General features: G+C 34.5%; 1 protein-coding gene across 1 annotated transcript; it reads right to left on the bottom strand.

The window, feature by feature from the left end:
* Positions 1–4153: 4153 nt before the first annotated feature.
* LOC149949798 (arylsulfatase B-like) lies at positions 4154–16601 on the bottom strand. The gene is made up of 11 exons (XM_090167926.1): positions 16555–16601; positions 15719–15900; positions 14287–14446; positions 14089–14218; positions 13906–14016; positions 12167–12311; positions 11957–12083; positions 10853–11149; positions 10510–10696; positions 7173–7434; positions 4154–5075 (listed from the first exon to the last, which is right to left on the bottom strand). Exons 2-11 carry the CDS (start codon positions 15833–15835, stop codon positions 4920–4922), a joined length of 1692 nt encoding a protein of 563 aa, XP_090024052.1. The 5' UTR covers positions 15836–15900; positions 16555–16601; the 3' UTR covers positions 4154–4919.
* Between the last annotated feature and the right edge of the window lie 1769 nt (positions 16602–18370).

The following is an 18370-nucleotide window of genomic DNA, read 5'->3' as shown; positions in this document are numbered from 1 at the left end:
GGACGTACACGTCTATACTTTCTATCATTCGATAGGTAATATAACCTCGATTTAAAGGTAGCAGTTTGAAATAATTCTACCTTGTCATATTGGCGCAATTCGGCCCGAAAGGTGACATTGCAGGAAACGAATGAAGAAAGTTAAACGCGAAATACGGTAAGGTTTAGAAATTAATAGTTCACGTTATTTAGGACGTACACGTCTATACTTTCTATCATTCGATAGGTAATATAACCTCGATTTAAAGGTAGCAGTTTGAAATAATTCTACCCTGTCATATTGGCGCAATTCGGCCCGAAAGGTGACATTACAGGAAACGAATGAAGAAAGTTAAACGCGAAATACGGTAAGGTTTAGAAATTAATAGTTCACGTTATTTAGGACGTACACGTCTATACTTTCTATCATTCGATAGGTAATATAACCTCGATTTAAAGGTAGCAGTTTGAAATAATTCTACCTTGTCATATTGGCGCAATTCGGCCCGAAAGGTGACATTGCAGGAAACGAATGAAGAAAGTTAAACGCGAAATACGGTAAGGTTTAGAAATTAATAGTTCACGTTATTTAGGACGTACACGTCTATACTTTCTATCATTCGATAGGTAATATAACCTCGATTTAAAGGTAGCAGTTTGAAATAATTCTACCTTGTCATATTGGCGCAATTCGGCCCGAAAGGTGACATTGCAGGAAACGAATGAAGAAAGTTAAACGCGAAATACGGTAAGGTTTAGAAATTAATAGTTCACGTTATTAAGGACGTACACGTCTATACTTTCTATCATTCGATAGGTAATATAACCTCGATTTAAAGGTAGCAGTTTGAAATAATTCTACCTTGTCATATTGGCGCAATTCGGCCCGAAAGGTGACATTGCAGGAAACGAATGAAGAAAGTTAAACGCGAAATACGGTAAGGTTTAGAAATTAATAGTTCACGTTATTTAGGACGTACACGTCTATACTTTCTATCATTCGATAGGTAATATAACCTCGATTTAAAGGTAGCAGTTTGAAATAATTCTACCTTGTCATATTGGCGCAATTCGGCCCGAAAGGTGACATTGCAGGAAACGAATGAAGAAAGTTAAACGCGAAATACGGTAAGGTTTAGAAATTAATAGTTCACGTTATTTAGGACGTACACGTCTATACTTTCTATCATTCGATAGGTAATATAACCTCGATTTAAAGGTAGCAGTTTGAAATAATTCTACCTTGTCATATTGGCGCAATTCGGCCCGAAAGGTGACATTACAGGAAACGAATGAAGAAAGTTAAACGCGAAATACGGTAATGTTTAGAAATTAATAGTTCACGTTATTTAGGACGTACACGCCTACACTTTGTATCATTCGATAGGTAATTTAACCTAGATTTAATAATAGCAGATTGAAATAATTCTGCCTTGTCATTTTTGCGCAATTCGGCCCGAAAAGTGACATTACAAAAAACGAATTAAAAAAGTTGAACGCAAAATACGGTATGGTTTAGAAATTAATAGTTCACGTTATTTAGGACGTACACGCCTACACTTTCTATCATTCGATAGGTAATTTAACCTAGATTTAAAGGTAGCAGTTTGAAATAATTCTACCTTGTCATATTGGCGCAATTCGGCCCGAAAGGTGACATTACAGGAAACGAATGAAGAAAGTTGAACGCGAAATACGGTAATGTTTAGAAATTAATAGTTCACGATATTTAGGACGTACACGCCTACACTTTGTATCATTCGATAGGTAATTTAACCTAGATTTAATAGTAGCAGTTTGAAATAATTATGCCTTGTCATATTGGCGCAATTCGGCCCGAAAAGTGACATTACAAAAAACGAATGAAAAAAGTTGAACGCGAAATACGGTAATGTTTAGAAATAAATAGTTCCATTACACGTCTATACTTTGTATCATTCTTTGAAATAATTCTCCCTTTGTCTATACTTGGTATCATTCTTTGAAATAATTCTCCCTTTGTCATTTTCTTAGTAGAAATGGGATATAACAGTTAAACTTATGTTTCTTTAGTTTAGTCCAACATTCTTTTTCTATCTTCGCGTTCTCTACCTTAGCCAAAAATGAACTTTTCCAATTTTCGTTCTGGCAGATTGACGTCGGTCACGGACTGTCCGACTCGTCTTAAACTGCCCACTTCTTAACAGTCGCGCCATTTTTGTATCTTTAATAATTTTACCATTTTTCTAATAAAAATTTAAGTTGTTATTATTTCAGTTGAGCGTCATTATTCTTTTAACGCGTAGCCACGTACTACCAAACCATTACCTTTAGATTTTCAGTAAAAATATTCAGTAAATCACCTAGTGTTATCACAATGCCAGAACTTCGAAAGGTGGAAAAGATATATTGGGCGATAAAGTAAAGTACGCGACAAAAAAGAATTGATCTATGAACATAACTAATGTGTAAAACTAACAATATTGAATATTCCACTGATAAATTTATCGTATTTAAAGCATTTTATTAAATAAAGTTAAACATAAGCCAAAAACCAAAAGAGAGCTTAAATAATGAAAGGTAATAAATTAAAAGAATAATAATTAAAAAAAATTGTTATTTAATAAAGTCCCTGACAGTTATCGCGCTGCCTTTCGTTCTCGACACGTGAATGTCGGCTGTTAGTAGGAATATATCTTGTTGGTTCCTCGCTACCCCCGTGGCTACCGTGCATGAGACTGTGCCTCCATTGCTTGAGCCGTTCTGCGTGTTTTTGTCCTTCCCTTCCCACTGTGGGGCATCCGATTCTTTCCCCCACGAGTTGTTTCCAGAAGCGGTTTTCTCGCAAACGGCGATATGATGTGGGGCTCCAAAATATTTGCCAAATTTACCCCCTCCTAATTTTAACATTCCCTAGCCAAGTGATGGTACTCTCCTAAGCAAATAAAACAGCGACCATTTTTTCCTATCCTTTACCTCGTCGCCCGTTTTACAATTCTATGAATTATGATTCGACCTCCCGTCCTTCCACTATCGCTACGCGGCTGAAGAATATCCTGGTGCAAAGACTATATAATCTTTGGCCTGGTGATCGCTACCCCAAGTCCGCTCTCTTTCCCTAGGCTTCCCGTCTTCTTTGACGTCCAGACGTCCCCCCCCCTAGCGCGTCAACCAAATCTCTTAATAATCTGTAATTTTCAATTTTTCTATTCCATCCCTTTTGCCGCGACTAACGTCTAGGGCTATCTCTTTCGCTATTGCCGCGTAACTATACTAACTAATAAATCTAAGTAACAATCCGCTACCACCCCCAATGTTTCTAATCCCCTCATCTGAATTTCTATCGTGTCACCCAGACGTCTAAGCCCTACTATATCGGAGGCTCTCCTTACTGGCGGCCAACTAGTTAGATTCGTATAATGCCGATTAACCAAAAGCGCTTTTCTTCCAAGTCTGTCTTTCAGCATTTTGATGGCGTGAACGTAATTTGTTGTCTGTACGTGAGCGCTTGACCCTCCATCAGCGAATATAAATAATTAAACTTATCTAACGGTGGTATATCCTTGCGATGTATGCTGTTTTCATAGTTGCACCAAAAGTCTTGCCATTTTTCAATTGATCCTTCGAATTTTTTCATGCCGAGTTCCGACATTTTCTTTGAGATTACTCTCGGCGTAGTGTCTCGTCCCGATTTGGTACGCCCTTCCGTCTTGTTGTTTTTCTTCTTCAAATAATAATAATTTGTTACGCTTGCCTTCGCCTGGACAATTTTCTCGGCCAGTTTTAGAGACTTAGTGACGTCTCCTTGTAGCACGATCACGTCGTTGACCTTAACGAGGTTTGATTCCAGCCATTCTAATTGATCGAAAAGTTGAGAAAGTACTGCCGTGTCCGGTCTACGATCTTCTTGTTCATTGAGTTCCTTTTCAATATCGACTATAAATGTTTCCACTTGCAGTTGATTCGCTTCGCGTTTCACCATTGCTCGTTCCAGTGACGTCATTTTGTAGCTTCTCCTCGTTCAATTAATTAACTATCTTAATGCTCTCAACACGTCTAATTACTTTAAAGGTATCTAAAGTCATGCTTCCCGGGTTTCGGGACCATATTGTTGAGGAAATAAATTATTATAGTTAGGAAAACTGAGTTTAATATTTATATGAAAAAAAGTTACAAATGTATTACTGTGATATTCGTAGGTTGATTAAGTACAAATTATTATAAAACTTAAAGATATATATATAATGTCAGCGGACTCGACAACCAATTCTTAATAAAACTAAAACCGTTTTTTTTTTAACTAAGAGACATCTGCTACAAATAAAACATAAATATGATGCTGGTTTTTAGAACCTTACAATTACGAGCTAGGTGAAAATGATTATAAAAATTGTCCACTGTGGGGGCAGTCCGTTCTTTCCGTAATTTTACTATGTTTTCAAATAGTTAATCCACCCTGCATACCATCTGAATCAATTATTTAATAATATAATTTATTATTTCCTAGAAACCTCGGTCGAATAGTTTTTATCAAATGCTGGTCACTTAACGGCTGTTGTTTTAAGGCTTGGCGCTTAATGGGAAATATGAGCGTAACAAACCAGGTGCGCCAATATTCTCCAAATAAGCTGTCGAACTGTTTCGTCATTTTTTCGCCCTTATTAGAGGCATTCCAACATTGCACTTGCAAATTTTCCTTCTCCATTTTCATGTCCATGCATTCCACCAAAATTACGCCTGATTAGCACTTATCTTACATGAACGTTTCTTAGCTATAAGGTATGTTTGCGATTTACAAATATTCGTGGTTTCGAAGATGAATTTTATTCTCGAATTGCATTTTTGTTCCATTCAAACTCGAAGAGCGCGATAGTTTAAATTAATTTCTTTTATAGCTATCATTTTAAATTCTTAATAATAATTGTTCCTGATTGAACCACTTGTCTATTTGGCCTATTTATATTAATTGAGTTTCGGCTTTGGCATTTCGTGTCCCAACCAAGGAGTCCAGGTAAAATTGAAATTTTTTGGATCGGCCTTGTCATCCGCTGGCACATTTAAAGGCTTCACTTGGGTTTTCTGGTAATATTGTATCCTTTCAATCAAAGAATTCACTACCTAAAACGACAACAAATGATTATTATTGAGCTGTAACAACTGATTTAGCTCTTAATTTACCAATGATAATTAAATTTCATTACTTAGGAATATGGCTTTACACTAAAATAATTTAATAAACTTTTCTTTTTGGACTGATATTCTTAATCAAAAGTTACAATCCTAAGAGGATGAAAAGTTATCTAAAACTAAATATCGAGATTCCCATTGATTTATGAATGTATGAAAACCTACATAAAAATAAATTAAATTTACAACTTTAAATTTACAATAACCATGAATGTATTCATTTCAACCATGAATATCTAACTATATCATTAGCCATTCTACCATCTGGGGCTCAGATGGACGGTGCCTTTCTGCCCTTTACGTAATCACTTCAGCCAATCAGGAGGCAGGCGTTTGTCGTTGATTCGATACCTAAGCCCCTCCCATCCTAGCGAAGTCCTGAGGCCAGACTGCTATTGCAGTTCGATATTCATGGTTGAAATGAATACATTCATGCAATTACTTCAAATGAAAATGAAAGTAACCAAAACTTCTTTAGGGCTGACATTCCAGAATAGAAATAAAAGCTCGGACGTAAAGTCGAAAGCTAAACTAAAAGTTTGTGACCCAATGGCCATCTGGTTATAAAAAAATTAAAATTCTAAAATTGGGAAACTTAGAAACTAATAAGATATATTTATAATTTGAAGTAGCTGAAATTTAAAATTATAATTTAAATTTATGCTTAAAGACCGAGAACGGTGTGAATTTCTACCCGTCTAATCCTGTACTCGATGTTTTGACGAGTGACAGCTTACATAACATCTATGACCAATTGATTGACAGCTCTGATATGGTACAATTCAAAAACAGTCTGAGCCGTCGCACAGTGGGGCAAACTCAGCCCAAACCTGGTCAAAATTAATATCTCAAAAACCGTTTCCTGTACTAATTTCAAATTTTTGTGACACTTAACACGTTTTGGGGGACAATTAAAAATGATAACATCGATGACCTTGAACCAAGTCTTCAAGGTCATTGAAAAATGATCTCGAGAATCGTTAGATTTAGAAACTTCATTCCAATTAGAAAGTTGTTCCTCATCATATTTCATGTCTAAATAAGGTTGGTTCGAATTCATTTGATCAATTGGAAGTCGAAAAACAAGTTGGTCATCAAGTTAGTTTCGAAATCTAATGGTACTCGAGATAATTTTTCAATGACCTTGAAGAAACGGTTCAAGGTCATCGATGTTATCATTTTTAATTGTCCCCCAAACACGTGTTAAGTGCCATAAAAATTTAAATTAGCACAGGAAACGATTTTGATGTTATCGCCATAGATCATTTTTAAATTGGACACCCTTTTTAATTTCATATATATTTTGAAAATCCGTACAAAAAATAGAAAATAGGCAAATTTTGGCAAAATTTTTAATCGATATTGTGATAAATAATGAACATTCATGAACTTAAAACAAAAATTGTAACTTAATCTACCTGAATTCATAACTAAAAGTCACATTAATTCTAAAAGGAATATATTAGTTTAAGACCTTTAACGTCGTTTTCCAGAATTCACACTATTTGAATTACGCGGCTTTGCATAATAGTTTCATAACTCGAAAATATCGATATCTACTTGGTATTGATTTTTCCAAAACTAAAGTCTGCAAAAAAATATCTTTACCTTTTAAATCAAGCCTGAATGTTTACCAAAAACTATGCCAAAACTCCTACTTAAAATTTCTAAAAAAAATTCTACTACTTCTAAGGAGCCTGGTGGAGAATAAAATTTTGCAGTCAAAAATCAAACACCGGTAAAGTGTGCGGTGGTTTATAAACAAATATTATAAATTAAAATAAAATTCATACGTGCGATTTATTTTTTTGACTTTTGGCCAGGTTTGGGCTCAGTTTGCCCCACTGTGCGTCGGTCAAGCTGTCCAAGCTCTCACTCAAGCTGTCCAAGCTGTCACTCCTCAAGAAATTAAGAAGTTCAGATATGTGGAGGTCACAATTCACGCACGAGAAAATGAAATCTCTGTTCTCGGCCTTAACAGCTATGATGCTTGCACTTTGGTCATACAAATTCTTAATTGACACATACCTCCATCTGAGTGTCCGCCAAATTGTGGTACTCGCAAGGATCTTCTACTACGTCAAACAAGCAAGGAGCTCTTGAAATGTCACAAGCATTGGTCCCGTTTTTACCACAATTGACTTCGTTATTCAGGTACCACTCAATGGGCGGAGCTTTGTAGTCCCTACCAAGGTTTCTGAGAGTAGCAGCCACCATCGAGTGGTCTGCAAGATGCGGCAATGTCGGGAAGATCGGATAAGTGTTATTGTCTCTTCCTGAAGGTCCAAACCTGTATGGACAATATAGGTAACAATCACAGAAATGTCATATAGTCAATGTTTGAAAAGGGAGTAGTGCTTAGACACATACGCGGTCCAATTATAACTTGAGGTAATGTTTCAGAAAAAATTATTCAATTTGTTTTTCTATAAATGAACCATGGCGAATATCTCAAAATCGGTTTTCGGTACGAATTTGAAATTTTCAGGTCGAATAGAGCGTGTAGGGGGAACACCTACCATGAAAGTGCCGATGACCTGGAACCATGTTTTCAAGGTCATCCAAAAATTATCTCGAGAACCATAAGTGTTAGAAAGTTGGTTCCAAATTAGGTCTAAATAGCTTGCACCCGATCGGATTTGACCATTAGGTAGTCGAGAAAATATTTACTAAAATCACAAAGGTCGTAACAGAGAAAATGGCAAGAAAGCGCTAATAACCAGGGTTGGCTAAAAACCGCCTTTTTTAAAAATTGAAAAATCCAGTATGGTTAAAACCGGATGTAACCGGTTTTGTAAACCGGTTAAAACTATTAATAAAAAATGCTTAAATTGCTTATATCTAGCCCTCATTGCTCAAATTGCCCGATTTTAAAATTACGTTTTTGCGAGTGACAGTACCTTTACTACACATTGTGAGGTATAGCAGACTTATTTACCTGCTTTTATACCCTAACCTGGCAGCGTATTTTCACGCGCAAAATAAATTTGAAGATCCCCTAATTGCTTATATCTAGCTATCATTCCTTGCGACAAAAAGTTAAGGTTAAGTTTTAGTTTTTTCCATTTTTCTAATTAATTTATCAATTTTTTTTAATAAAAAAAGGTGGATTTAATCATGGAATTTTTTCGCGGTTTAAATCCGGCTTAAAACAGTATGTCTGGCTGGTTCTTGCCAACCCTGCTAATAACTCGAAAACAAGTCGTGTTACATTATTGAAATTTGCTAGACAAACTCATCATGGTTGCAGTCTTTAAAGTTTGTAAAATTGGATGACCTTGAAAACGCGGCTCATTGGCTATTATCTTCCCATGGAAATTCGATAGCGGGAAGATCGTCATCAAAATAAAGAAACTGAGTATTAAGGCGATTTAGACGCACTTTCTTTTTTCATGAATGTATATGCATTAATTCATGCTCAGAGTGGTTGTCCTCCTATAACCCACACTTACGACGTCAGTCAAAGCTAAAAAATAACGCCATAGCTCTTTCGAAAAAATAGTAACCCCTATGCCTTAAGAAGAAGTGTTCTTAAACTCCACATTGCCGCAATTATTTCTAGGTAACATCAGTGGTAAACGATTTGTTATTTCTTTTTTTATAAATCTTAACACTGAACATGGGCAAGCCACCTCCATTCGCAGTTGCGCGTAGCAGTCAGGATTATAGATCTCGCTCAATAGTCAATTCCGTTTAGTGGCATTCTTAGTTCGGTAAGCCCAATCTGGTTCTATAACCACATGCAACATAATCAGAAACATTCATCTTTATATCATATCTATCCAAAAAGGTCAATGAGAAATTGTGTCATTTTTAACATACAATGTAAATGTAAAACTCCATGTGCTATTGAATAGGCTACCAACGAAACAAAATCTCTTGCTATTGAAAGGCTACCATCGAAACAAAACCTTTTGCTATTGAAAGGCTACCATCGAAACAAAATCTCTTGCTATTGAAAAGGCTACCATCGAAACAAAATCTCTTGCTATTAAAAAGGCTACCATCGAAACAAAATCTCTTGCTATTAAAAGGCTACCATCGAAACAAAATCTCTTGCTATTGAAAGGCTACCATCGAAACAAAATCTCTTGCTATTGAAAAGGCTACCATCGAAACAAAATCTCTTGCTATTGAAAGGCTACCATCGAAACAAAATCTCTTGCTATTGAAAAGGCTACCATCGAAACAAAATCTCTTGCTATTGAAAGGCTACCATCGAAACAAAACCTTTTGCTATTGAAAGGCTACCATCGAAACAAAATCTCTTGCTATTGAAAAGGCTACCATCGAAACAAAATATCTTGCTATTGAAAAGGCTACCATCGAAACAAAATCTCTTGCTATTGAAAGGCTACCTTCGAAACAAAATCTCTTGCTATTGAAAAGGCTACCATCGAAACAAAATCTCTTGCTATTGAAAGGCTACCATCGAAACAAAATCTCTTGCTATTGAAAAGGCTACCATGGAAACAAAATCTCTTGCTATTGAAAAGGCTACCATCGAAACAAAATCTCTTGCTATTGAAAGGCTACCATCGAAACAAAATCTCTTGCTATTGAAAAGGCTACCATCGAAACAAAATCTCTTGCTATTGAAAAGGCTACCATCGAAACAAAATCTCTTGCTATTGAAAAGGCTTCCATCGAAACAAAATCTCTTGCTATTGAAAAGGCTACCATCGAATCAAAATCTCTTGCTATTGAAAAGGCTACCATCGAATCAAAATCTCTTGCTATTGAAAAGGCTTCCATCGAAACAAAATCTCTTGCTATTGAAAAGTCTACCATCGAAACAAAATCTCTTGCTATTGAAAAGGCTACCATCGAAACAAAATCTCTTGCTATTGAAAAGGCTACCATGGAAACAAATCTCTTGCTATTGAAAAGGCTACCATGGAAACAAATATCTTGCTCTCGAGACGAACTCAACTGTACGTTAACAAAGACAGAAAAGCGTAAAAATTCTGTTTTCAAAATCAGTCATTTCGGTTTCCAATCTATAAAGTTAGTGACACCTAGTAGCAACAAACACAGCACCCCACACAAGGAGAACGCAACCCGTCAAAAGTCGTGGATTTTCTTGTGTACAATTTTCATTGGCTAGACGCTATAGCACTTGCTGCCGTCGGAAGGGGAAAATTAGGAAATTGTCTTCCCCCCTGCCAATGAAATTTGTACACAACACGTCCTTAGCGTATTTAAAGGCTAGCTGCTCTCTCCTTTTTTTTTTTTGCTCCTAGGTGACACGTTTTCCATCGCACAGTTATAAGTGATGTTATTCAGGTCAGGTCTCGTGAAAAAGTTTAATAAAGAAATACCTAAATTATGTTATAATTAATATTAGAAAACCTTTATATATTACCAGTGATCATATTTTGTATTTTTAAAGGAACCATTCAATAGCTTGTAGTTTTTCGACCTTATGGCCCACATTTGGGAAACTGGGTCGATGTTGAGCAGTATCTCCTCTCTCTGTGACGGTGTGGATCCGTCAACTATTGCGTCCCACTGATTCACACCGTCAATTTCAAGGTCTCGAACATCTCCACCTAGAAAAAAGTCATTGATCTTCACTTACAACTATCAGACCAAATGTTGAACTCTAGTAATTCACATTAAGTAACGAAACAGCCATTATTCAAATAAAACCAATTGATTCAAGTAGGGTGTTATAGTAATGGAAAAGACGGTCAGTTTACAGTTACCGGCCACATGGTAGAGCGTTGGAAGCCAGTCTATGACATGCATCAAATTGGTCCTTGTTGCCCCTCGAGGGTTTCCCAGCAAGGGACTCCACACCACTCCGACACCTCGAACGCCACCTTCCCAGAGAGTGTATTTCGTTCCCCTCAAGGGCCAGTTTGACCCGATGCTGCCACCGATGCCTCCTGCTGCGCCTCCGTTGTCCGTTGATAAAACCACCACCGTGTTTTCCAGGAGCCTCGCTTCATTGAGCGCCCTTATCACAATGCCCACCGAATCGTCCAACGCGCCCATCATACCTAATTTCAAAAATACCGATACAGATTATGAATATATTGCGAGTTCAAGCGACAGCTAGAACCAGCGTTACGTTTCTTTTTCAATAATTTATAAAATAATTAGTGTTTTTACTAAAAAAGTATAAGAGTTTGACTTCACTGTCAGTTTTTCCTTTATACAAGAATATTGGATGAAAAAAATTAAAGAAATAGAAATGTGCTCTAAATATGTCGAAAATTTCCTTTTTTTAAATATTTACACAATTTTTATTGGAGACCCATTTAAATTTTTATAAAATTTACACGCCATTCTTTATTATTAATTCATACACGGCTAGTTCGCGGTTCATTAATCACAGTCTAGAAATGTGCCTAGACCTCATCAAATGATGAATACTAAAATATAGGGACAGCACACCCTTTGCGGAAGTATACACCACCCGATGGCGGAGAGTTGATCCTCACATTGCAGGAGCTCCCCACAATCCCGGCCGGCGCCTGTTTTAACAATCTGTGGTCTCTGGATATTTCAGCTAAGCTATACAATCTTTGGCAAAGCTCAGTGGCGAAAGCAGGATTTGGGTTCGTAGGGGGCACCAATAAAGAAATTATAAGAAAATATTTTTGATATATCCATACATTTGGGGGCCATCTGCCCCCTGGCGGCGCTACTGGCACTAATGCTGCCGTCATAAATAGAGTATTTGTATCAACATTTTAAAATTCAAATAATTTCTGGTTAGAAATAGACGTTGTAAAGATTAAATTCAAGCTGAAAGTATTTCTGGGTTGTTCTATAAAAAAAAATTATTTTTGCACTTAATTTACCGGCAAATAATCTTCTTCTGACATCAGGAATTTGAGGAAATCTGGCTAACACCTGAGGTAAGGCTTCAAGAGTGGAGTAGGCGTTCCCACCGTGAACTGCCAAATGCGCCAAATACAAGAACAAGGGCTGAAACCAATTATTATAAAAATGTAAATAAAAAGCAATTTTATAGTTCCAGCGATATTAAGTGTTTCGTTCTTCGTACGCACCTGTGAATTGGCGTGATTTTGGATGACTTTGAGAGCTTCGTTGGTAAAAACTTCAGTAGCGTATTCCCCACCTCTTTCGAACGCTGGCCGCTCATTATCTCGAAAATCGTAACCCCAAAATTTGGCCCAAAAAGAAACAGAACTTCTGGTAAAATTTGCAATATAAAAACGATTGAAGTGAAGCCTAGTTTGAGGTGACAAAATTAAGTTTTCTTTTTTCGCAGTTAAAATTTTTCGATGGTCAAAAGCGGGTCGTGATAATTATTCGGTATATAATAAATATTTGTAAATTATAAATTAATATTAAAATATAGAAATTATAAATTATTATTAAAATATATAAATTATAAATTATTATTAAAGTATAGAAATTATAAATTATTATTAAAATATAGAAACTATAAATTAATATTAAAATATAGAAATTAGAAATTATTATTAAAATATAGAAACTATAATTTAATATTAAAATATAGAAATTATAAATTAATATTAAAATATAGAAATTATAAATTAATATTAAAATATAGAAATTATAAATTAATATTAAAATATAGAAATTATAAATTAATATTAAAATATAGAAATTATAAATTAACATTAAAATATAGAAATTATAAATTAACATTAAAATATAGAAATTATAGATTATTATTAAAATATAGAAATTATAAATTAATATTAAAATATAGAAATTATAAATTAATATTAAAATTACGAAATTATAAATTAATATAAAAATATAGAAATTATAAATTAATATTAAAATATAGAAATTAATACTAAAATAAATAAATTAATACTAAAATATAGAAATTAATACTAAAATATAGAAATTAATACTAAAATATAGAAATTATAAATTAATATTAAAATTACGAAATTATAAATTAATATAAAAATATAGAAATTATAAATTAATATTAAAATATAGAAATTAATACTAAAATAAATAAATTAATACTAAAATATAGAAATTAATACTAAAATATAGAAATTAATACTAAAATATAGAAATTATTACTAAAATATAGAAGTTAAAAATAAAATATAGAAATTAATACTAAAATATAGAAATTAATACTAAAATATAGAAATTATATATATCAAATTATCAAATATTGGTAAATTATAAATTAGATTAACAGATATGGGTAAATTAGTTATTTATTTTGGAAATAAAAATTTATTTTGGAAATGAAAATTTATTTTAGTTATTTATTTTGGAAATGAAAATTTATTTAAGTTATTTATTTTGGAAATGAAAATTTATTTTAGTTATTTATTTTGGAAATGAAAATTTATTTTAAATAATGAAAATTTATTTTTTGAAATGAAAATTTAATGAAAATTTATTTTAGATATTTATTTTGGAAATGAAAATTTATTTTGGAAATGAAAATTTATTTTGGAAATGAAAATTTATTTTTTGAAATGAAAATTTAATGAAAATTTATTTTAGATATTTATTTTAGATATTTATTTTGGAAATGAAAATTTATTTTAGATATTTATTTTGGAAATGAAAATTTATTTTAGATATTTATTTTGGAAATGAAAATTTATTTTAGTTAGAAGCGATATTTCTTCCCTTCCCGCCGTGGATAAAAAAAGAGCATGAAAGTCGAACCTCTTCGCTCTAAATTGTTAATTTTTAAAAAAGCTGCTTCTTCATGACTTTGAAAAAACTTCGCTCTAAATGAGTTTCGCTGTTAGAAATTTTTTAATTAGTCTATTACTTTATGCGTTGTGTGATCATAATATCCTTCATGGCCAGTGTAATATCCAAAGAAACTGTCGAATCCTCTGTATGTCGGCGTATATTCCCATTTGCAAAAGCCAAGGTGCCACTGGAAAAGCATTTGAAGGTTATAAAGGGGCATATTAACTAGTGTGGAGGTAGCTTTATTGTATCTTCTTACCTCCGCTTAATAGTTACCTTTCCTATCGCGTGCGTTCGGTATCCAAGTCGTTTTAAATGTTGAGGAAGGACAGTGAGATTTAATGGAAGTCCCCAGGGCTCGGCGGCATTAATTACGTCCTGTTGCATCCCTAAATCATATTTAAAAGCCGATCAAATCGAAATGTCTTAATCCATAAACTATTTCCTAAATAATCACCTGTGTGAATGGGGTATTTGCCCGTCATGAGGGCACTCCGCGAAGGTGTGCAAATTGGATTGACGTAGTAATTGGTAAGTATGACGCCATCCGACGCCAACGCGTCGATGTTCGGTGTCGGCATTTGCGGAGAACCGTGGAAACTCACGTCGTTCCATCCCTACGGTGTTACATCGCGGAAATATTTTTAATCGATTACTTATCACAACAAACTTATGAACCTTTCTAATAATACACGCATTCATGAATCGAAATTATAGGATAGGTATCAATATAGTTTCGAAATATTCAATAGCTTAATTGGACATTGATAATCATCCCACGCGCTAGGGGGCAAATTCTGTACCATTAAAAAATAAAAAGTAACACCAAGAATGTATTTATTTATACTCAGGGAGAATTAATAATTCGAGACTATCGACGGACACGTTGGGGCCCTAACCCCGTCACGCTAAGGGGGGGCAGGGAGAGGAGGCGGTCTTATTTTTTTGCGTGCTCGCAGCGGCGTTAATCGCGTCGAAAAACGTAATTTTTAAGAACCAATGAGATTGCAGTATTATTTGATTTTATTAAAACGGAGGAGCATACCGGGGGCCCCTACGGGTGGAATTGGAGAAACGCTTAAAATAATCTCGACATATTCATTCTCCCTGAGTATAAATAAATACATTCTTGGTAACACGGTAATATAAAATAAATGTTTGTTCACAATATAAACCTAACTTATTTTAATTTTTTCCACCCAATTAAATGCACTTGGTGAAAAACGAAAGCTTACTGCTGCACACTATGCACTTACGACGTTAGTTTGGAACGTCAGTAAAGGTTCTGACAAGTTGTCCGACAATTAAATATATTAAGTGTTGAATCCCTTTTCGAGCACAGATCTCCACTTAAAGGCCTAGGATTTCTTCTGCCTGTTTTCCATTAAGTTTTCTTCCCGCCGCGCAAATATCCTGGTAGTAGGCCAACGTGTTTTGCGGTTGGCCTACCACCAGGATATTTGCGCGGTGGGAAGAAAACTTAATGGAAAACGGGCAGAAGAAATCCTAGGCCTATAAGAGACCTGCACAAACGTGAACAGATTATGAAATATCTTACATTTTATTTATAAAATATTGAGTCATAGAATATTTGAGTTTCTTTACTGTCTATTCGAGCATTTCCAAAAATTGACGTTAATAATCAGCTAGGCTAATACCCAAGGCACCACCCAAGTCATCTAGCGACTTTTAATGCCTTTAAAATAGGAGGCTGAGTTACAACGCGTAGGAGGGTTTGGCAAGCCCTTCATGTCCCGCTCCCTACACTAACTATTACCGTTAACCAGATTTTATGGCAAGGAGAAACAGTCCTTGTTGTTAGATATAATTTCGAAAAAGAATATATATAGAGCTATTTACATGAAATCCAAACCAAAAGATTTGCTTACCAAGTCGTCGGCGAGAATGAACAAAATGTTTGGTGGTTTTCTAGCGTTCGAAATGCGAATGACAGTGGCTGCCAGAAGAAATAAACAGTGAAGGTTATAGCCATTATCAAACTTCATTTGCGAAATTCAAGAGCGCGGTGCCTCAGAGACCATTCAAAACGGGATACGGCGCTGATTAGAATCTAAAACGAAACAGAATGCCAAACAAAGAATTGAATGGGATTCAAGCTTATCTCCGATAGAAGTAGAAATCGAGACAAAAGACGAAGAATGTTATCAAGAGCGTGGAGGAAAACGAGAAATCAAAACGTCCGGAATCCGTTCGTTAACCATGAGTACAACTTAGTATTGTGGAAGCTGTGGAGGGGTAAAGGATTACGAATGGATTTTGTTTGTCTGTAGAGTTCGTCGTAAGTGTCGTCTGCTATTTTAAATTTAAGCGGCCAATGAAGTTTTCTTGGCACAGTAGGATTTTATAACATATTTTCAAGCGTAATATTTAATCTAATTAATCTTGGAAACGGAATGGTATTATAATTCATGTATTTTTATAATAATTGACCATATTGAAGTGATAAATTCGTTTAATTTTGGTATTATTTCCTCGTTTAAGTCAGCGCCATGTGTATAAGGCCAAGGCCAAAAATTATTGTTGTTTACTGTTACTGTAATTGAGCGATTTTTTTTAAAGTTAACTTTAAATGACTAATTTAGATGGTAAAATGTCTATTGAGGAAACGGAAAGCAAACTGCGAGCAAAAATTGACAGGTTAAACCATAAGTTGAGAATAATATAGAGCCCCAGACCGGATTTTCTCCATAGGCTTCAAGCTTACCATTAGTGGCAACGGGACTGAAAATCCAGGAACTTTATCAAAGTACGCCTGGTGCTTTCTCTTGACAATATTAAACAGCCTTTCATAGAGCATGAGAGTCGAGAATGCATTGTAGAAGGTAAATGATAAAATTCCTCGATTTTCAGTCCTGTTGATACAAACGTGCAAAAATGTAGACGTTGCTTAAAGGTGAACCAACTACACTTCTGCAAGTTCCCCCGTAACGCTTTCGATCGGTAGACTAACTTCTCGCTAAAGTAACTAGACATTAGATTAAATATCAAAACGCTCTTGAAAGCGAGCAAATAATAATAGAGATATAAGACTGATTAAGAGAGCGTTTGGAAACATATCGTAGAAAGGTGTACGGTAAAGCTTGTTCAACATTTTTCTATCGTCGGCTTAATCTGCCTATTAAGAAACCAAAAGGCGTACATGTTTGTACAGATTGTTTTCAATTTTACTGACATAAATTTATTTCTAATTAGGGATAACTCAAATTTTGTTTATAATTCGGGATTAACAAAAATTTAATTATTCTTAGGACTTACCCAAAAATAATAATAAGGCAACCATACGTGTAAGGAAATTTACCTGCTCGATATTGTTTAGTATTTTTGGCTTCATCTTTATCTTGCTTAAACACTTTGTTATGTTTGTTCTTATTATCCGGTGACAATAATTATCCCAACACAATAACCAACTAACATATGTGGGTCGCGCTCTTATTAGTTTGTCTATGCGTCCATTTATTTAATTGTATCTTGCAAAAAAGGTGATGTTGAGTCCAGTAAAATATCCGAAAATCACTTACGCGGTCTACATTTAGCTTTGATGTGCATATTTATTTAATAATTTTTGGTGTTTATTTATCTAATTGGTGCTAAAACAAGAGGTAACAATAAAAATTTCTGGAATTCACAGTAAGTCAATTTGGAAAATTAATGGTTAACAACTGGCTTATTACAAGATGAAGATAATTTTCAGTGATTAAAATTAGATCGTGTACAGCCATTTTAAAATTAATTTTCCGATATAACGAAATAGACTTAATTTGAGTGCTTAAGGAACTCTAAATTTGAAATTGTGAAAGGCTAAATATTTTGAGGACTTCCGTTAGACCGGTAAACAAACTAGGTATAGTGAAAGGGAATTAGCCAATGTAAATTTATTTTTGTACACGTCCTTGAGGGCTAACATGAGAAGGTCATTTAATTCTTCTTCAATTTATGTCCGTGAGAAAAAAATCATCACTTTTAATTATCATAGAAATAATAAACCGTTTTCGGTAGAATTTCAAAAATCCCTACCACTAAATTCGACATCCTAAAACGATAAGAACGACTTAATTTTCTGTGTAAATGATCACGTAGAATTATTAAATAAAATAAAAATATTATTTGGAACTAATGCATAATTTGTTAGTTATGTATTCGAGCAAACATTTCGCTCAACTGTCACCAAAACAATGAGTGACGTTTTCATTTTCATTAAAATGACAATTTATTTCCTATTTATTGGAAAACTGGTGCATGCTCTCGTTTCAGAAACATTTATTGTAAATATTATAATATAAAAACATCATATTCAGCTAGGCTAATACCCAATCTAGCCTGGAGGTTACTTAATACTTTTTAATAACTTACCAATAGATGAAAATCCCACGATCACCCCAACTTAGGAACTACAATCGAACCTTTTCCGTGCTTAGAAACAGTCGTTCTTTTAGGCAAAACTCATTTGTGGCGTTTCATGTCACTGTAAAGGGACATTTGTAACACGTACATTTTAGCAGCATACATTTTTAGTACAAGCA

Source organism: Leiobunum rupestre, chromosome 3 (genome assembly GCF_980474605.1).
Source record: "Leiobunum rupestre chromosome 3, qqLeiRupe1.1.hap1, whole genome shotgun sequence".
In the NCBI taxonomy this organism is placed as follows: domain Eukaryota; kingdom Metazoa; phylum Arthropoda; class Arachnida; order Opiliones; family Sclerosomatidae; genus Leiobunum; species Leiobunum rupestre.
The sequence above is the reverse complement of the archived record's forward strand: the minus strand, read 5'-3'. Positions and strand labels throughout refer to the sequence as shown.